This window comes from Polypterus senegalus, chromosome 2 (genome assembly GCF_016835505.1).
Source record: "Polypterus senegalus isolate Bchr_013 chromosome 2, ASM1683550v1, whole genome shotgun sequence".
NCBI lineage: Eukaryota > Metazoa > Chordata > Cladistia > Polypteriformes > Polypteridae > Polypterus > Polypterus senegalus.
Window position 1 is genome coordinate 72,308,547 of NC_053155.1, and position 21,923 is coordinate 72,330,469.

General features: G+C 38.1%; 1 protein-coding gene across 1 annotated transcript in view; it reads left to right on the forward strand.

Annotated features, from left to right (window-relative positions):
- Positions 1-7,566: 7,566 nt before the first annotated feature.
- Positions 7,567-21,923, forward strand: part of LOC120523026 (radixin) — a 102,277-nt gene continuing 87,920 nt past the window's right edge. The window contains exons 1-2 of the mRNA XM_039743949.1: positions 7,567-7,771; positions 16,316-16,402. Coding sequence (XP_039599883.1) covers positions 16,391-16,402 — 12 coding nt within the window. The 5' untranslated portion in view covers positions 7,567-7,771; positions 16,316-16,390. The remainder of the gene's footprint in view (positions 7,772-16,315; positions 16,403-21,923) is intronic.

Sequence of the window (21,923 nt, forward strand, 5' to 3'; positions counted from 1 at the left end):
CATTAAAAAATGGAATAAATACATTTATAAGCCAGTCAGAGAAAGACTTTCCCTACATATTGTGAACAACATAAGATATGGTCTCAATATCACATTATACTATTTGGACACAATTTTTCTTTATTTTAAAATGATACAACCAAACATTTCATTAACCTTTCAATACAAAATTTCATTAACCCTTTTCATTGCTTTAGAAAATGGAATAGAGAAATATAATATTTTGTCAACAATCCAAATAAATATATTTTTCTCAAAGGGGTCAACAACTCAAACCTTTGATTAAAAACTAACATTACGTTTACCTGAACGAAGCACTTTAAAATTGTCAGCTTTAACTGGGTTTTCTAACAATTGCTCATTTTTAAAAATTATTGTGGTGTTTTTGATTTGTACTTCTTGAGTCTTCTTTATTTTCTCTCTCTCTCCACTTCGGAAAATTTCAAAAGCTTACTCAATGAAATGTAAATCTATGCTATTGAAAGTTGTTAATATGAAACATCAGAGAAACAGATTAAATCCGACCTTCTCAACATCTCAGAAAAATAACACAGTACAACAGTCTTAAACCTAATTAATCCAAATCAGTGTGATGGAGGTCTCAGAAAAGTGTCACTAGTTAATATTGCCTGTATTATTATGAGTGCGTCCATTGCTGGCATCCAAAGCACATCACTGTTCTAAGATTACTCTGTCTGTCTTGATTTGTATGCTTTTTCGATTTTTTTTTTATGCAGTTGAGAATGCTGGATGAAGGTGAGAAACATGCTGAAAATAGGATGCAATACTTCTAGTTTTCCAGCCACTCTGCTGATGATTGTGCTATGCTGAGAATGCAGATTCATAGAAAATGGAAATGGTGAATTAATGGTTCATGTTTTAAAAATAAACATTAACATGCTCAGTAATTTATTACACTTTCAAAAACTAACGTTATATTGCTGTAATAAAATATATGTTAGTTGAATGGCTCTTGGACTAAAACCAATTGTTTTAAATTTTTTTTAGTAACTTGGCTAAGGTGGCACAGCTGCACAGTGGTACTGCTTCACAGCTCTAAAAATTCCTGATTGGGCATTGCATTTATGGAGTTTATACAGTTTCCCCAAATTTGTGGGGATTTCCTCCCATATTAAACAGACATTTACATTAGGTTAATTTTTAAATTGGTTCATTATGAGTGAGTGTGCCTAGGAAAATGAATGTCTCCTGCAATACACTGACACCCAATTAAACATTTGTTTTCACCTTGTGCTGAGTGCTTCTGGGATAGACTTCTGCTTTATTCAACTCAAAACTGCATATGTAGGCTAGAAAATTGATGGATGCATGTCTTCTATGTGATGGACTAGTACCCTGTTTATAGATAAATTCTATGTCAGATTTCAAGTCATACAGTGCCTAAATAATCTGACTTCTTTTACAGAATTCTTAAAAGACTAATCTGGCCACAGGATAAGCATGATTAGGTGTAATGGCTGATAGACCATTAAATCAACAACCATATCAAAAAGAGATAAAGACACGGGAAAACAGTCTTAACTCAGAATATGCAAGTAACACAAGCAAAACAATCTTATGAATTTGAAAAGTCCCAAAACAAAGGGCATAAAGATTGAAAGTAAATAAAGCAAAACTGAGAGTGAGTGGCGTAATGAACTGGCCACTTTAAGTTACCATTTTAAAAAATGATACAGATTGAGTCCAAATAACTTCAGATAATACCCAAATGACCAATATCATCATTGATCAGGAAGTCAAGAGAGTGAAGCATGACAGCAGGATCCAGTCTGGTGAACATTCTCTTTGGAATAAGCAGTTTTCTTCTAAAGGCTATCATCAGATTTCAGAATTGAAAAGCATTTTGATTTTACTTGTAATTTATATAAAAACAAATTCAGCAGTAAATTTAAAATAACTAGAGTAGCTAAACAGAAGAAATATTGAAATCCATGTACACAGTGACTGGGCAGGGAATTACGCTCACAGTCTAAGAGGAGTAGTAGAACAGTACTAACCAATGTGACACTACAAGATCTTGTCTGAACTCTTACATTTAAGACAATTTAGTGACTTTCCCGTATAGCTTAATACATGTAATTTCTGATATAATAAGCTGTAAATAAGTAATTTAGTCAAGAACATAATTTGATAATCTATTATAAAATACTACGGTATGTGACAATCAAAACAGGAAGTGGGAGTGTGAGACACACGGTGAGGAGTAAAGACATAGAAGACATGATGAAAGTTGTGTTCGAAGATGGCAAGTACAAAAGCAGACAGAAGGTGAGGAAGGTGCCCCCAAAGGACAGTGTCTGAGAAGTAGGCTTTATGGGAAAGCTCTCAACAGAGAAAAGGTGCTGACAGTACAAGTAGAGAAACAGATATCACATATTTTTAAATGTATTCTATCGACAGGTAATGTGATTAGTATCATATAACATCCATCCATCCATTTTCCAACCCGCTGAATCCGAACACAAGGTCACGGGGGTCTGCTGGAGCCAATCCCAGCCAACACAGGGCACAAGGCAGGAATCCAATCCCGGGCAGGGTGCCAACCCACCGCAGAGTATCATATAACAGTAGATGACAAAATCTAATTTTCCTTATGAAGAATGATAGGCAGCAAATTTGTTCATAAATGTCAGATTATGCCAGTAAACATAAATTTGTTGCCAAAATCCACGTTATTTATATGAACGAAGAAAAAAATACAATAGTTGAGAACAACTATTTTGAAAGAAATACATCAGGAGAAAGAGCTTGATTGGATTGGAGCTATTATAGGAAACTCATTGAAAAGCAAATGGAAAAATACAAACTACCCTACTACTACTACTTTCCTCCAGCAAAAGTTCCGACAACAATGCTAGTCACAGAAGTATTCCGAAACTGCAAATCCTTCTCAAATAAATATCATTATTTCTGATAATGTTTGTTATACCAAACACTTCCAAGTATAAAATGTCTTAAATAAAACATCTGGCAGTTTGTGAAGCAGTCAGTAAGTATATACACAATACAATAGTGTGCTTCTTAATCACCTCCGATCTCATAATATTCTATTCAACTGCTGTTTTTTCTGCTGTATTATTTCTGTGTCCATACTTTTTTCCATCATGTTAGTCAGTGTTTCGTACTGGTGTTTTGTAATTTAGTGCTGTTCTTTATAAGGTGGCACTGTGGTGCAGTGGGTAGCGCTGCTGCCTCGCAGTTAGGAGACCCGGGTTTGCTTCCCGGGTCCACCCGGCATGGAGTTTGCATGTTCTCCCTGTGTCTGTGTGGGTTTCCTCTGGTTACTCCAGTTTCCTCCCACAGTCCAAAGACATGCAGGTTAGGTGCACTGGTGATTCTAAATTAATTGTGTGTGTGTGTGTGTGTGCCCTGCAGTGGGCTGGCACCCTGCCCGGGGTTATTTCCTGCCTTGCGCCCTGTGTTGGCTGGGACTGGCTCCAGCAGACCTCTGTGACCCTGTAGGATATAGCGGGTTGGATAGCGGATGGATAGATGTTCTTTATAAGGCTAAAGAGGCAAAGAAAATGCTTGTGGGCTACTCTGTAGCTCCATTACCTTCTCCATTTCAGTTGTACTGTTTTTCCTGCTTCTGCTCAACTGAAAAGATAAAGAGGCATGATTATTTATTTCTTTTCTTCATACCAACTGTATCCTGACATTTTATACATTGACGCCAACATGGAGATATAGAGACTGTGCAGAAACACAGTCAAATCAAATCAGAATTTAGACCTAGTTATCTGAAGCTGTGAAGCAGCAGTGCAAGGCAGTATGCTAACAAACTGCAATCTTATTTCTACATTGCAACATCAAAACTGACATGGTTTTCTGGACTTCCGTTGCCATGCTCTAGATAATCATATAAATTTCCTATGTCATGGCTGATCTATTATTAGTGACTTCAAATAGACCTAGAGTAGTAGGAGTGAAATAGTGTGTATTCTGTGATGATTTGGCATCTCATTCAAGCTGGGATCATACCTTGTGCTTACTGCTGCCCTGGAAGTAGGAACAATGCCCACTGCAGCTTCATGTGAATACAATAACACTTGATGGGGGTACCAGTCCATTACGGGGACGCTTACTATTACAAGAACCAACCCTTGATGGGGGTCCCAGTCCATTACGGGGACACTTACTATTACAAGGTCATTTTAGTGTATCAGATCAACCCACCATGCATGTATTTTGAATGTGGGAAGAAACTGGAGTACATGGAGAAAATCCTAACATATTTACTACAGTGGGTTTAAAACCCTAGTCTCTGAAACTTTCTTGCAGGAACATTAATCACTTTGCCAACATTTTTCTACAGGTAAAGGATAAGTGCTTAAATACTAACAAAAATATTTAGCTTTAGGTTTTTGTAAAGTAACATCTAATTGGGGTAGTTCCTGTGATGATGAAGTGTCTTTCTAATTAAATGTTTCCAAGTCTGATGCACTCAGAGGGCTTCCATAGTTATTTTTTCATCAGTGTGGCTAATGTATTAATAAGGAAATATAAAATTTGGGGTATTAAATGTTATTCTAATTTAAACAAAAGTGACAAGTGCATAAAAATGATGCAAGAAGAGACTACTGAAATTTATTATAAATAATCACCTAAAAAGCTCTGTAAATCAGCACTTGAACTTGTCAAAGTAAGAGTTGCAGCAGCATTATGTCATTGTTGTCTGGTGGCTGTCTTCCTAATAACAATGTTATTGAACTCCTAACTAAATAAGTATCCTGTAAGTATCAATTTCAAAGAGTAGGACTCAGGCTCTTTACTGTTGACCTAGCAGATGGCTCTTCACTCTGATATTTCTCCAAGAAAAAAAAAGAAAACAGATTCTCTGTTCCACGTGTAACTACAGCTCTGTTCAAAAATGTAATGTCCCTGTGTGTAGTGTTGTACCTAAAAGACATGGTTTTTGTTACAGTCAGAAGAAGAACTTACTTATGTAATTCTCTTTGCCAGAACGAATTGTTCTTCTGTGGACTTTGTGTTACTGTCTGTGCAGGCTGCAGTAGTTAATGATCTGAAGAGTAAACCACTGAAAAAAGTATTGCAGTATCACTGCAAGCAGTGTAAAACATGAATGTCCAAAAAACAATTGATTTTCTAATAAAATAAACAATTTAAAAGCAGTCATATGAACAAACATTTTACCAAGACACTGACAGAGAAATACTATGTCATTAAGAATTACACCTTCATTACCTCTCACTGTCATTGCTACCACTGCAGTTGTTACTCGAGTGGTCTTCAAGTAACATCATGACTACACTGCAGTTAATAAAGATCAGATTTTAATCAAATACTGTATAATAATTACATCATCCATCATCAGCTTTAACAGCACTAGTTTCCAATCATATGTAAGTTTACAAATGGGAAAGCTGTCAATATGACACTTCAAAATTCCTGTGCATATAAACATATAAAATAACTGAAATCTTGAAGAAAGCCATCTAACCCATCTGAGATCTAACTGTAAATAAATAAATAAATAAAAGTGTATATCTTCTTAACATATTTCAGTTTTATAAGTTGCCCTGAATAAAGGTGTGTGCCATGTATAATAATAATATTAATAGGAAACATGTGGGTGGTGGGTAGTGCTGCTGCTTTATTGGTTCAATATCCTGGTTTTGTATCCTATTCCTGGATGTTTTTATGTTCTCTCATTTATATGAATTTTCTCCTATATTCCAAAAGGCTTATAACATATCAATTAGCAATTTAATATTGGCTTTGCATTAGTGTGAGTGTGTTTATGTGAGTGAGTGGGCCCTAAGATGTACTGGTGCCCAATCCAGATGTAGTGCTGCTACAGGCACTCACACCCTGCAATCCTGCATTTAATTAAGGTATTTTGAGAATGCTATGAGACACATTGTGAAAACACCCTCTTTTGTCACTTCCTATGTTCTGAATTTAAACCCAATATATTCTTACTTGATTGCAAAATGTTACTTCATGGCTGAATTTTATGTTGCCACTGTGCTTTAGTTTTTTCCTAGTGCTCTTTTTGTTCCTTTCAACATTCCTCTAAGTTCCCATCAATAGTATATTTTTTCTTTGGCTTGTATTACATTTTAATGTTGTTCTACTTATAGCGTAATCAATTTAAATATATTTTTGTCCTGTAGAACACAAATTAGAGTTTAAGTTGTTAATTTTGCTGAGCACAATAACGATTTATTAAGGCTCGTAAAACACAGTAGGCCATATGTAATAGCATGGCAGTATATTAGGAATATATTCATTTTATTAACCTGCTTTTTCCAGAACAAGGTGGGCAAGCATACAACATATCTGGATGACATGTCACAGAATCTCAAGAATTACCAGCCAAGCTAAGATGCATGCATTTGACTATAATCTGCTCAACACACAAATTTTGGTCCAAAATCTGTTAAGAAGCAGCATTTTTAAATTAAGGGCATAGCTAGTAATTGACTTCAACGAGTAAGGACACCAGGGTTTCTGTCCTGGGTCCTCCATGTGTGGAGTTGGCATATTCTCTGTGTGGAGGTTTTACCCGGGTTCTCCGGTTTCCTCTCACTGTCCCTAAGATATGTAGCTTACGTATATTGTCCATGCTAAACTGGCCCTGATGTGTGTGTATTTACCCTACAATGGACTGGCGCCCTGTATATATAGCTTATGTAGATTGTCAATGCTAAACTGGCCCTGGTGTGAGTGTATTTACCCTACAATGGACTGGCGCCCTGTCCAGGGACTGTTCCTGCCTTGCACCATATGCTTGCTGGGATAGGCTTCTGCTTCCCTGTCACCCTGTTTAGAATAAGGCAAGTGTAGCAGATGAATGGATGAAGATGAGAAAGTACATGAATCATAATGCCATCTATGATCAGTCCACTGGAAGTATCAAAGCATTTTTCAATGAGGGTGAAAAATTTATGGCTACGCTTGTTTTTCAATGAGTCACTATGCCACCCACGTTTTCAATGATTTTGCTGTCTTTACCAACAATGGGAGACTGCACTTATATTAGTGTTAATGTGTGCAATACAAAAATGAATCTTCTGGTAGTCCATTGAAGATCACACTGATGCAAATCCCATTTTAGTTCACACATCAAACTGACAGAGCATGTCTAGGCACCATTGAAGGAAATCTCCCCACTAACAATGGGAGAACATGCAAACTGTACAGAAGGTACCTCAACCGGTGGTTAGGTCCAGTCAGTTCCTTCAATTTAGTATTTGTGTCTGTTACAATGTTAGCAGTCACATATAAATGTTATATTAATATATTCCATAAATTAACGTGTTTCTAAACTACATAACTACACTGTAGATAACTGGGTATTATTGTTTTTACTGCCCTATGCACAGGATTACAGCACGCATTTCTTAATAAGTCAAGCAACCATTATTCTTCATTTTTAACGTCGCTGTAATTATCCTTTCCGAAATTTCGGCGTAGCTTTTGCTCCGGAGTGCTAGAGTAGGGGTCAAGCCAACGACCCCCTCCCACTCCCGTTCGCCGCCACGCCTCACGTCACCGGACGGCCATATTGCAGAGAAGGTAACTCGCTCCATGTCTCCAATTGCACAGCCGTGAACCTCACGGGAGTTCAATACCACGACCAGCGCCACGCATTGGGGAGGCAGTGTAAAGGGAGAGAGTGAGAGAGTGAAGCGGAAAGCGGGAAGTGGTCCGTTTTACATACCTTTATTTACCATATTTATTTGGTCTTCTTTGAACTCCGCTGGAGAGTATAGGTGTTTTGACGGTAAGTCCCTGCTGTGCATCTTCGTGTGTCTCTTGCTGTGTTTAGCCTTGACAATTGCGCCGGGTTTCGGCTACCGATGTTGCTTCTGCAGGCCCCAGGCCAGTTAGTGCTTTTGGGAGACTGAGAAAGTTTCCTTGACACGCCGTATAGAGGATCAAATATCCGCGGAACGAATTTTCTGGTAATCATACAGTGTGTAACAGTGGTGTGCATTGTAGACTGGATCGCGGCTTGCTGAAAGTTTAATGACGTATCGAAAGTTTAAAGTGCCCCCCCCATTCTCCGTACTGTTTGAAGGAATGACAGTGGGACGGTTATCCCCGCGCGCTTAAGGAGGAGACTTATTAGCGCTATTATTTAACAGGGACATTCTTGACCGAAAACAGCCTATATTCTCTTGAATGGGAAGGTGTTTTAAAGCAACTGGCCTGCAGCAGTTGAATAGGAATGTGTTTTAAAGCAACTGGCCTGCAGCAGTTGAATAGGAATGTGTTTTAAAGCAACTGGCCTGCAGTAGTAGTTCTCTGGAAACGGTAAGCTTATTTCTGGTCACATACCGTTAATGTTATCTTGTTTTTAATGCGTGTACTACAGTGGCACCTTTTATAGGTGAGCGGTGTCCGGATGAGTTGTGAGGAGAAGAGACCCCCTATATTATACTCATTACCTTTCGTCTGCTTCCTCCTGAAAAACTTGAAGCAATGTTACAGAATTTCACTTGTAAAATTCGGCAATATGGAATGATTTGTCACTTATTGGAGACGTGAAGTGAAAGTTAATGATTCAAGTGTGTTGGCAAACATCCTTGAAAGTGATTGACTAGGCAACGTGTCTCTAACGCAAAGTCTGGCTTCAAATTCTTTCTATTGAGGGGAAAATGACAAACACTTTGCGCCGTACTCGAGCAGCTTGTAGCATGTAGTTGGAGCGGCGCACGCTAAGAATTCAGCGTAAAATTTTGCTGCATACCATTTCCGCTGTACGGGATCCGCTCCATCTGGAATATACCAGGGAGCACGACGGCGCTACATTCGATTGGCTGCGTATTCCACGGTTGAAGTTCGATTGGCTCGATGGTTTCTTGCGTCAAGCACGTTGTGGGGCGGTTTTGTTGCCCCCACCCACTTGAACTCTGTGGAGGTGATGCAGTTGGCCGTTTTTTTTCTGCTGTCGCGTGAGCGAGTGTTCACGTAGAGAGAGCTGGAAATTGGATTTAGTGTTTATTCTGACTCTTGTAGCTGTAGTGGATAATCGACGACTGCATCATTTAATTCGATAGGTAGATTTTTTTCCTTGTTTGTTTTCCTAAACTAGACGTTGTTAAATTTGGTGGGAACGATCAGGTGAAAACATGTAGGTACCTGTGATGGAGAAAAACTTTCCCCAGCGTCATACTGTACAGTATTTACCTACGCATTCAAAATGTGTCCTCGATAACAAAAATTCCCCGAACAACTTCATTGTCCATTTGTATGTCTACTGGTGTCAGTGTTTGTCACCCCTTAGCGACAAAACACTTTGGGAGCATCCCACTTGGCTAAACCAGGTCACTGTTTTAAATTTGTACATTTGTACTACTTGTTAAATATATCGTTTTGTTCGCTTTTCACGGAGTCACACTTTTTAGAAAACCGGATATGTATAATTTATAAAGTGTTAGTATATTAAACTTGTTTTCATGTTCTCAATGCTTGTTTGTATCCTTAACAGGTAATTTTAAGGTTTCCTCTTTAGTTACTTGTAACACTCTACATTTCTTAGTTTAAATGCTGTTTGAATATGTAAAAACTACCTTTGAAGCTTTTCATTTTATTTTATACTAGGTTCTGTTGTTTAAAAATGTTTTTGATGACACATTTCTTAATTATAATTAGATACTTTAGTTTTTAATGTGATGTAGATGTATCAAATTGTAATAACTGATCTATTTTTTTGTACCTGTTTTTTATTAAAATGTGAGTCAAGTCCATGGATGAGATAAGGATTGTTTTCTGGGTTCTGGGTATTGTGTTGGATCTTGAAGCAAAGTGAGCTTTTCTCTTACCAACAGTTAACCAATTTATTATACACTATACAGTTGCAAAGATACCTGTCAGAAATAGGGTAATAAACAAAAAGTAAAATTATTAAACATTTTATGAAAACCACATATGGCATGCAGCCTTGTTTGTGATGGAGCAAGCAATTTGGTTATCTGACTGTTGTACTGTGACAGAGTTAACTTCTACAGTATTGTAATAGTAAATCTTGCAGACCAAGGTAAAATTTCCTGCTTTCACTAATATTTAGGTAGAGTAAGTATTCCTGTAATGTCAGTATTGTGGTTTTGTTTAATTTGTTGTTCTTCTTAGCTGCCTTTTTGAAAATCTGTTAAGGAAGTTCATTATAGTACGGAGTGTATTGTAAAATTCCGAATGTAACAAACACTGTCACTCTGTTGCCATGATCTGTCAGCGTAGCAACCTTACCTTGAAACTTTTATTTTCAGTTTTCAACAACATTATCTGTTTATAATAGAAATGCAGGTGATACACTTAGGTACCACAAAACAAGATGCATATGTTGCCTATTAGCTGCAAGTAGCACAATTCCTAGAGAATATTACAGCCCTGCAAGTAAGACGTCTTACAGTGCAGTTGCATGTGAGCACGATTAAGGAGTGCTTTGCACATTTGTAGTTCTGCATTAGAGACTAAACTTTAGCAGGTAATTTAAGTCTCTATTGGCAGCTTTAGGCAAACTCTGGACAAAAAATAAGCCAAAACTGAGAGGCTGTGTCATTGATGTTGTGGTTTTCTCTGAAACGTCCCCTTTTTGCTTGTAGTTTGGCAGATTTAATTTATTTGGGTATTTGCAATCTTTATTATAAATTGGGAGAGACAACAATGACTGAATATTTGTTCTCAAACATTTTTGTTTTGTTAAAAATACATTTAGTGAAGTTATCTTGTAAACCTAGAATCTGTGCACGGGTTTTTGTTTTATAAATATTGTGCTGCTCCTTTTTGGTACTAAGCTAAGTGGCTTCCATATCTGAGTGTTTTTGGATTAACACTGTTGAACATACTGTATCAAAGCGTTGTTCATTTGTTGATAATGTAGGTCATGATGTGCAGTGAATGACCCTTTTCTTGCAGTAAACCAATGACCTTGCGACTCTGCTTCAAAACATTTAATCTTTTAGTGACTATTGGTGATGTTCGGTTAAGTGAATCGCTATACATTTTAACTGTACTCATTAGTTTTCTTTCAATCATTTTCCTATTTAATAGTATCAGGATAGTCTCGCAAAACCCCAGAAGAACCTAAGATAATAAAATGACTTAATTTAATCATGGTTTATGATAAATAACAGTAGTAGTTTAACAAAGTTATTAAAAGACCTACTAATACATTAAGTTGTCAGGAAAGTAGAGGTCTTATGTTTGTCTTTGTGTATGTGATTGTTAGTGTTTAAATGAGTGTCAAGTATTGTAGTTAAAACTGAATTATGCCTAGTCCTTATTTCTTAAAAGTATTGTTAGGTTTCCTATGACCCTGACCAGAAAAAATACTTTTAAAAGAATTTAATGGATAGATAGCCTGTGGTTATAACGAGTGTGTTGATTTATAAGCTCTGTGACATACAGTAGCTTGGGTAATATTGTTCAAGTGCAGGGTACAGAATAGACAAGTTCAAATGCATTGATTTGCTACGCTGCAATGTACAGTATTTTTCTGAAAACACTGGGTTAAAAGCTTTACATATTTGGCTGTGTTTTGGTAGCCTTGTAAAGGAAATCTTGTACAAAATCGTCTTTCTATGCTTTTCTTTGTGATCCAGTTATCAACAATTACTGTCAATTTAGCACAATATGGTCCACCATAAACTCCAGTTGTAAAGTAAAAACATAAGTTTGGCAGCAGATTATACCTAAAGCTGTTTAAAGATAAAGTAGCTCCAGAGGAACAATAACTCATTAATAATATTGGAATTTTTCAGATCAGCTCACATTCCTTTCTTTTGTATAATGCATTTTAAGGGTGTACTCACACAAGTCATGTTTGTTCCGTACCGTGCCCAAGCACAATTGTTCCCCACTCCCCTGCTGGCTTGCACTCGCACTGCGCTTAATTAATGTTCATGGCTCGGGCCGGGCACACTTTTTTGTCATGACCATGTGACTTTGTGTAAAGCCAAAACAAGATCCGAACATGGAGTGACAGTATCTTGTCAAAACGATTTTACTTATTTTGTGGTTGTTTTGGAGTCATGTAGGGCAGGACAGCACTCTATCCTCCTAAAGATTTATGTGCGGCACAGCACTTTGCTTTTAATTGTGCTGCACATACAACAAGATTTTTTACTGTGACCAATGATGTTTAGGGAGGAATTTGTAGCTTTTCTTGCCAATTACAATTCACGTTCATCTATAAGATGAAAATAAAATCCTGTTTTTAATTCAAAAGATATTGAATGAAATGAGAAGTGCACTCTTTGACTTGTTGCATCATTGAAGTTTTGTCTGTTTTCCATGCTCGGGCAAGTTTAGTGATCACACTGTTCCTGAATGCTACAGAACCGTGTTTGGGCCCACCTCTTTCAAGAAGGCCAGGGCACAATATGGTTGGCCTGGCATGGAGCAATCACACAAGCCAAACAGACTAGACCTTGTGGGGTTACATGTGGACAAACGTGCTCAGGCACAGAACAAATTGCCAATGTGAGTACACCTTGACATACAAGATCAAGTAATAGTCTTTTTTTAAATAACTGTCTTGCTCTGAAACATCTGTGTTCCTTACCTGAAAAATCTCTGATCACAATTATCTTACTTGGAGCACAAGGCAAGAAACATTATGCAGTGTAATGTATACATTGAGATTTTATATATATATATATAATAATTAATTACATTTATCAGGAATCAGATTGGTAACATACTAATAGATGACTCTATTTAAGAGATCTAAATCAAGAACTGGTATGGCACTGCTGAATTTTCAGTTGTTGTGGAATTGCAAATTTACATACTTCCTAATCACAGTGCCAGAGAGTGACTATTTGTTGCACATGTAGGTAATAAACTTTACTATACTCTGTATATGCACCAGACTTACTTAAGTTTGCTTTTAACCTACACAACTCTGGAATATGAAAAGAAAAGGGAGTACCCAGAGAAAACCCATTTGGATATGGGGAATAGTGTATACTTTCCACATATAGCCTCAGTAATAACCTGTGACCTGGTTGTTTGAGGGCAAGAAGGCTCAACTCTGTTATCCGCTTGAAACATGTGCTTACTGTACAGATGCTTTGTTATGAATTTTATTTTAGTTCTGCTTTGCCTTTAATAAAACTTGCTTCAAAAACAATGCAAAAATAAATACAATTTGAATTTGCTTAATTCCACCAAAATTTTACACTTCTCTGCATAGTAAGCTGTATCTGAAGTATGGTTGAACTGCATTCTGCTTTTCCACAAAATGTGCTCCAGTGTTTCTTTCTAACATTAGATGTTTTTAAAGATTAGTCACTTTGTCAGTATTAATCCTGTATGTACAAAGTACACTGTATAACATGGTGTGAGTAGTGTGTTTGATAGTGTGTCCACTGTAACATTGAATTATCTCATTACAGTGAAACCCGTCAAGTAGTGGGATATATCAGCTTGCAAGCTGACAGCCAGTTCTTAAAGGTAATATGTTGAAAGCAGAAAAAAATGGGCAAGCATAAGGACCTGAGCAACTTTGACAAGGGCCAAATTGTGATTGGTTAGACGACTAGGTTAGAGCATCTCCAGAACTGCACGTCTTGTGGGATGTTCCTGGTATGTAGTATCTATAAAAAGTGCCAAAGGGAGGGACAACTGATGAACCAGTGATAGGATCATGGGTGCCCAAGGCTCATTGATGCATGTGGGAATGATGACAAGCCTATATGTTCTGATCTTACAAAAGCATTACTATAGAGCAAACTAGCTGAAATACCCAGCATTGCCTGGGAGGAAAACAGTGTTTTGTTTTATTTTTAAAAATAAATTAACAAGCAATGAAGACTCACTAATGTGCTTGTCGTACAGTCTTGTGTGTATATTATCATATACTAAATATAAAACTATAATTGATGCCCTGCACCGGCCAACTCTGTTTAATTTCTAAAGCAACAGGCACGCGGTGGTGCTCAAACATAAAGAATGCTGGCAGTCGCCTCCAGTTTGCCCTCTGGTGGTGGTTCAGAATGTCAACTGGATGATAACATGCATATAAGACTGTAAGATCACCCCCCACCCCACCCAGAAGGGGGATGGGTTAGGGTTGATTTCTCCCTACAGTATTTTTAGTCAATCAATGAGAAACATATTTACCAAGTTTCATGAAAATGGCTCCTGCCATTCGGAAGTGATGCTGGAATATACATTGCTGGCCTTGAGAGAAAGGTATCACACCATGCATCTCCGCTTGCTGTGAATGGGGCTGCATAGCCACACAGTCCAGTAAGAGTGCCCATGGTGACCCCCCCCGTCCATTGTTGGAGATCCCTACATTAGGTGCGTGAGTGTTAGAGCAGGACCATGGAGCAATGGAAGAAGCTGGCGTGGTCTGGAGAATCATCTACATAAAAATTGTTGCAGACAATGTACATCCCTTTTTGCAACAATATTTATACTGTTCTAACAGTAGCCTCTTCAAGCAGGAGAATTTGCCCTGCCACACTGAAAAAAGATGTTCAGGAATGGTTTGAGGAACATGACAAAGTGTACCAGGTGTTGGCATGACTGACCTCTAAGTTCCTCAGATCTCAATCTATTTGAGCCATCTGTAGGATGTGCTGGAAAAACAAGCCCAATCCATGGAGGCTTCACCTCACAACCAACAGAGCTTAACAGAACTGCTGCTAATATCTTGGTGCCAGATACCAAAGGACACCTTCAGAGTGTTTGTTGAGGCATGGACTCCACAGTTCAGAGTTGCTTTGGCAGGTAACATACACAGTGATAGGCAGGTGGTTTTAATGTTGTGTCTGATATGTGGATACTACATGCCTGCCCCTAGGTGTGGGTAATATGGATGCAATGTTGTATAATATTTGTAAATACTGTTACAACATACTCCATGATTCATATCCTATGTTTAAATTGTTTTTTGTGTTTGTTTTTTCAAAAACAAGCTTCAAGTTGCTGAGCATATACAACCTAACTGGGAGAACCGCATTGTGCCATTTGAAAAAGGCAAAAACACAGGCACATGACAAGTAGGCTAAAATGATTTTTTTTTTTTTTTTAATTTGTGACCTGCTGTCCATAAGACTTTTAATGTAAAAGTTTTATTCACCAGTACATTTCAATGTAAGGCTTATGCCTTCAATTGCAAAGAATGCCAGCAGCGTATCACACCTGACATTGGAGCACTTAGACACCATGTATTTTGGTTTTAGTTGTGCTGATAGATCAGTTGCTGTGCCCAAGTTGGGCTCAGTCACAACTATATATCCAATATGCTCTCATTTAGAATAAACTAAAATTCTGCAAAGGATCATCTGTACTTGATCTATTTATTTCACTTGGGCCTAGGAGATCCAGTGAACTACAACCTGGCACTTTTGTGATAAGCTTTCACATTCCAAATTGGCATCCTAGTTTAATGTTCAAGCAAAAACTTTCACATTCCAAATTGGCATCCTAGTTTAATGTTCAAGCAAAAATCACTTTTGTAATTTTCAGTATCACTTGATCTAGAAGATGTCATGTTATTACTGGCCAGTCCTGAAGAGCTGTTACCATTGTCAAACAATAAATTATCTTTATATGCTTTATGCTCCAAAATCCCATATTCAGCTTGCTGTTCCAACAGTTGTATTTTTTGCCACTGGCTGCTGTTAATGGCAGATGAGTAAACTCTGGATGATGGGGTGTGTGTGTGTGTGTGTGCAACTAGCTGTTGATGTGCATACTTGCCAGCTTGAAGGATTGTCTTTGGCTTGTGACAGCATTTCCCACAAGTACTTAATGCATCCTCCGGAGAAACGTATGTACGAAGAAGGCAAATTTCTTTTTTTTTGCAAGGTTGTTGACTTCTAAAACATTAGTTTCATATGCTTTTCAGGATCATAGTGGATCTCTATTACTTTTTATATGCAGTAATGCTGTGCGTATCTCTCTTTGACTGACTGGAATTGGATCACCACCATTTCCACAACAAAGGAACATGCATGATTTGCTGGCTTATGCTATGCATTGTATATTAAATGGTTAGCACAAAGTTGGTATTTGCATCCAACTTACATAAAAGAATGGGAATAAAATTTGACAATTAAGTTATTGTTACAGCAATAACGGCTTTTGTACAAAATAAGTTGATTATAATTGTGTTTTTCTTTGCATATTTTTTTCCAAGCAGGATTAATCTTTACTTTTTTTTTTACTTTTTGTTTTTAAACCACCTTTATTCATTTAGCAAATTGGGGTTTTATTGCTCCTTTTCTACTTAGCATAAAATTTCCATTTTACACAAACAAATGTTTCTTTGTAGAAAATTAAGGTATTTTTATTGCTTCCTTTCTAGCTTATTAAAGATTTTGCCACTGTATGGGAAGAAGTTCATTATTAATCTTGCTGAAGAGAGAACAGGCAACGAAAGATGCCAAAACCGGTAAGATTTTATTCTTTCCAAAATTAATGCACTTGTCAAAGCAGTTTCCTTTCCCTGACAGTTGTGGAAGCCTTTGCATTTTTTTAAAAGTACTTTTTGGTAGGGGTAGTTTAAAAATATGGTTATCTGATTATTCTATACTGTCAACATTATTGGATGTAATGTTTAATAGGAATACTACACCCAAAATTATTTTTTTGTGAGTTACTTGCCCCATAGTTTGCAATGATAGCCGAGAAAAAATGTTAATGTTATGCTTTCGTATGGAATGTAGATGATATTTCTGATAAAATAGTCTTGGACAACAGCAAACAATATGAAAACCTCTACAAAACAATTTACTTGTGTTCCTTAATCCATGTTTAAAATCATCCAGTTGTATGCTTACAACGTCTTAAACACATGTGTTTAACCAAAATATTGATTAATAAACTAGCATTCCATGTTTGTGTTTGAGTCTGTAGTTAATGCAATTTCTAAACATCTGAAATATCATTCATGTTCTAAACCTTTTAAGAGGTGAAATGTGCTTGATTCCACCAGAGGCATTGAACTGTTTAGATTTTCCTTTCAAAATGAATGGCAGAATAATAGACATGTACTAAGAGACAAGTAGCATATTTAAAAGACTTCAGGGCATTAAGTGTCTGCAAAAATATATCCTGAGCTTTCCATAGTTCATGAAAAAAATAAAAAGTCTGACTGAAACCTCAAACACTGGTACACTTCTGAAGCCACATAGCAAGAAAAAAGGTTTGTGATTTCATAAAATGTTGAGAGGCTCAATGAGAGTTCTTAGTGTAATTTGGGTGAGAAAATATTTTTTTCCGAAGGACCTCCATAGGTAGATACGTTGTAGAACATAGTTTTGGTTTTTGTCAATTTTGTACTCTTGTCTCATCAATCTAGGTTTTGAGGTTCATAAGGGTATTCTTTACTGTTAAAACACTTTGAAAGTTACTGCTGATGCCATTGTCTTTTGCTTAGAATGGTTAAAACGTCAAATGATATGACACTAACAACTGTGGTAAACTTTGATTATTGTACTTGCCATTTTAAATGACACACTTTAGTGTCTGTTTACCAAGTTGTATGCATTTTCTCAATCTGCTTTATTTGCTTCTGCTTGTCAATAACCACACTGTTGCTTCAAAAGCAATGTTATAAAAGGTATAGGTGCTTGAATGCTTATTTATAAGGTCTTCATTGTATGCATCATTAGAGCACACAAATTCGTGAGGACTGTCAAGGTGAGGCTTCCACTGCCCATTTCACCTTGGTCTGACAGAAGTTGTTTTCTTAACAATACGTGATTTGGATAATTTTGTGCAAATTTTGGCTTGTAGTTTCCTTGTCAAATTATGTGTCCGTGCTATCTTGTGGGGGTGAAGGCAACACATCGATCTCAAAACATTTTTCGCTTGCATTCATTTTTTGCATTCATTCTTGGATTATTTAACTTTTTTTAAAACAAAACATTTTATGGAAGGTGTCACCCTTTTCATATAGGTGCAATCGATTGGTTTACTCAAACACTTTAGGATTAGTTTTGCTCTTGATAAAAACAGAGAGGTTTTGCAGTGGATGAATTGAACGCTAAATCTTGTGGCAACAAACATATCAGCAAATTGTGTCCTTTTACTACCCTTCCAAGTGTTGACAGTTTGGCAAAACTGCTGTCAGGCATGAGTCTAACTCTCTCCCAGCTGTTAGATGGTTGACCCTTTAGGTGCATTTGTGGTGTTATTTAGTAAGTATCATTTCTAAATTAGTTTGTTTTTGTTGAACTGGATCCCAAAAGTTCTAGTTCTTTCTTTGGTAAATACGATTTTATTTACATTTTTACAATTGTTTTATATTCTTTTCTCATTTGGATATGAAATTTGATGCTGCAGCTCTTTTCAGAGAACCTTTACTCACAATTTAGGAATTAAATACCAAAATTCAGTTTTGAAAAATTTCTGTCTATTAATTAAGCATGGTTTTCTTCCCTAATTTTTGTGTTTCTTACTTTTTTATACTCTTACATGGACTAGTATTACAGAAACGTTCATGAATGTCAGTGTTCTTTAGTGAGCATTGGTCAATTTGGCTTTTGTTTGGGTGTAATATTTCCATGGTCAGCTCGTTATGGTGGTTTTTTGCTAATGCTGTCACAAATTTGGAAAGATTAAATACAGGCGGTCCCCGGGTTATGTACGAGATAGTGACTGTAGGTTTGTACTAAAGTTGAATATGTATGTAATAAATGCTATTGTTGACCGACTGTAACCAAGTGCTCTGCCAATGAATGATGGAGTTTCACCTGTCTCTGACCTTTTTATTATTTCTACTTTATTTTCAATGGTGATGGTTTTTCACCAGCACTTGCATCAGATTTGTGTTTCAGAGACATTCTTGAAGGGTGAAGACAAAAGGTTAAGATGAGCTGTTCTGCACAGCAGTGTACACACTATCACATCAGGAAGGCACCCATCGTCAACACGTCTCATATACTGACAAGAGAAAAGTTCCTGCTATGTGCGTAACAGTATAAGCAGGCTTGCTATTGAGAATGAATGGGGGCGGCAAGGGGCGGTTCACCACCTGCCCACCACACAGTCATCTCCACTACAGTATGCTGCTTGCAGCGTCTGCCCACCGAGAACTAACACGGTGCGGCCAAAGGCGGGTAGTGAATCGCCCACCACTGCCCCCATTCAACAGGCAGACACCCAAGGCACACTACAGAACAGCTGTGTGTGGTGAACGGGCAGTGAAATGCCCACTCTGCTCCATCCAGCCTGCGTCCAGTCAGGAGCAGTAGCTGCGGCGGCGTGGTGAGCGGGTAGCGAACCACCCCATCAAGCCTCCATCCTGCACACGAGCGATGGCTGTGGCATCGGTGGCTATGGACCACAGGTCACCGCTGGGAGCCGCCTGAGGGTCACTGTACTGCACGAGCAAAATTGCCCCCCTGCAGCCTCCGTCCAGTCACTGCTTGCAGCGTCCCCAGGTCGAAGATGACGGAGCAGCAGTCACTGAGGTGCATGCGTCGCAGCTGCAGCCCTGTTTGTAAGTCGTACCTGTACTAAAGATGGCTACCAACATGGCTGAGGTCTCTGTGTACTCCTCCTGCAACCATCTTTGTTTGTCTTGCTAATTGTTCAGTTTTTAGATGGACATACCTCATCTGCACTGATCATTTATGACAGAGATTGGTAAACAACAACACCGACGACTATTTCCTCTGCTAGAAGAAAGGAGCTGAGTGAAGAACACAGACGGAGGAAGGAGTGACCCAAGTGGTGGTGAGGCAAGAGAGGTGGATTACATGCTAAGCTGACGGCTAGGGTCAGCAGACCACATCTCCCCAGCTTTCTGTTTGGAAATGTTCGATCTCTCAAATACGAGGATTTTGTCCCAGCGAGAAGTGAGAGACTGCTGCGTGCTGATTGTCACTGAAACCTGGTTTTCAGACAATATTCCCTGGCTGCCATGGGGACATTGTATGAGGTTTTAAATGTACAAGAAAACAAACAGTCTTTACATTGGCTAGTGACTTTAACCATTGTAACTTACAAACTGTGATGCCAGCATACCAACATCACGTTACTTTTCCTACATGGGAGAAAAACACACTAGTTCATGAGTATACTAATGTGAAGGAGGCATATAAGTCTGTACCTCGCCCTCACTTTGTATGGTCCGATCATATCTCTGCATCCTCTATTCAGCATACAGACAGCTCCTCAAACAAGTTTCCACTGTAAGGAAAACTGTTAAATTGTGAACAGAAGAAACTGAGCAGGAGCTTCAGGACTGCTTTCAGTGTACTTAGTGGTTTGATTTTAAGACTGCTAATATGAATGAGGATGGCACTGTTATCCTCGATGACTATAGTGTAGTAGTGTCCAGCTACATAAGCACTTGAACTGATTTTTATTGTGTCCTTCAAACACATCTGGTCATATGCAAACAATAAACCATGGATCAATTCAGAGGTCCACTTTGTGCTTCAATAATAATACATTTTATTTAATAGGCTCCTTTCTTAGCACACAAGGTCACCTTACAATAAAATTAAACATTAGTAAAACAAAAACAAGAGAGTGATAAATCACAAAGCAATAATTAGCAAACAAACAAAGATAACTGACAGTAACAGTGTAAAATTCACAATTGGTATGCCAGTTTGAAAAAAAAAGTTTTGAGGGCAGTTTTAAATTGTGTTATTGAATTGAGCTGACTTGTTTGAGAGGGAAGAGAATTGCAGAGTTAAGGAGCACTATGAGAGAATGCTCAAGCTCCCATAGAACTGAGTTTGATGTGTGGTACAGAAAGTAGAGCGGCAGATGAAGATCTGAGTGAGCGAGCTGGAGTGTAAGTCTGTAGGAGATCAGTGAGGTAGGGGGTAGCAAGGTTGTGGAGAGCTTTAAATGTTAAGAGCAGTATTTTGTACTAGATAGCCGACGCCCGCCGTAGCATACTGCGGTGTAAGAATAGGAACGGAAAACGGTGCATTGCCTTCGTCAACCGTTTGTGTCAAGAAATAACCCACTGATAGGAACAGGCAGTTGCCGGATTGCAGAATAGAGATGAGGTTGTACAAAAACCCATCGACAGAGAAGATCCTGTCGTTCATATTATAACAAAGGCTTAGGAAACAACTGTCACACTATAATGAAAATAGCAAGGTGTTTGGGAGGCCGTAGGCAGCGTGGGCGGGACTGGTTTTGAAGAGGAAGGAACGCGGTAGTCTGAATGAGGAATAGGAATCGAGAAAAGCGGCGTGGGGGTGTATGGGAAGCCGCGGGCAGCATGGGGAAGGGTGTGGAAGAGGACGAATGGGAATCGAGAAATGCCGTGTCGGCTGCATGTGGGCGGGACCGGTTTTGAAGTGGACGCAGGACGAACCACAAAAGAAAGAAATTATATTCTGTAGTTAACAGGGAGCCAGTGAAGTTGAGAGAGAATAGGTGTAATATGTTTAGTGGATTTAGAACAGGTTATTATCCTGGCAGGAGAATTTTAAAGAAGTTGTAAGCGATGGATACGTTTTTGTGGGATGCCAGATAGAATAGCATTACAGTAATCCATACGTGAGGTGACTAGGGCATTAACCAATACTTCAGTACTGTGTTGTGTACGAACAGGACGAAGTCTAGAAATGTTTCTGAGATGAAAGAAGGCAGTCCGAGAAATATTACTTATATGAGAAGAAAAAAGAGAGGGTACTGTCAAGAATAACGTCCAGGCTCTTAAACTTGGGAAGAGATGTTTGTGTTAATATTGTGGATTAAAATGAAAGAATGGTTAACTTTAGCAGGTGTAGGTTTAGAGCCAATGAGGAGCACCTCAGTTTTATTGAAATTTAGTTGGAGAAAATTGTGAGTCATCCATGCCTTTTATGTCGTGGAGACATACCATAAGAGCATCTGGACGGAAAACAGAAGTGGATTTAGTGGATAGATATAGCTGTGTGTCATCAGCATAACAATGAAACTTAATACCATGGTGCCAGAAGATACTACGTATTGGG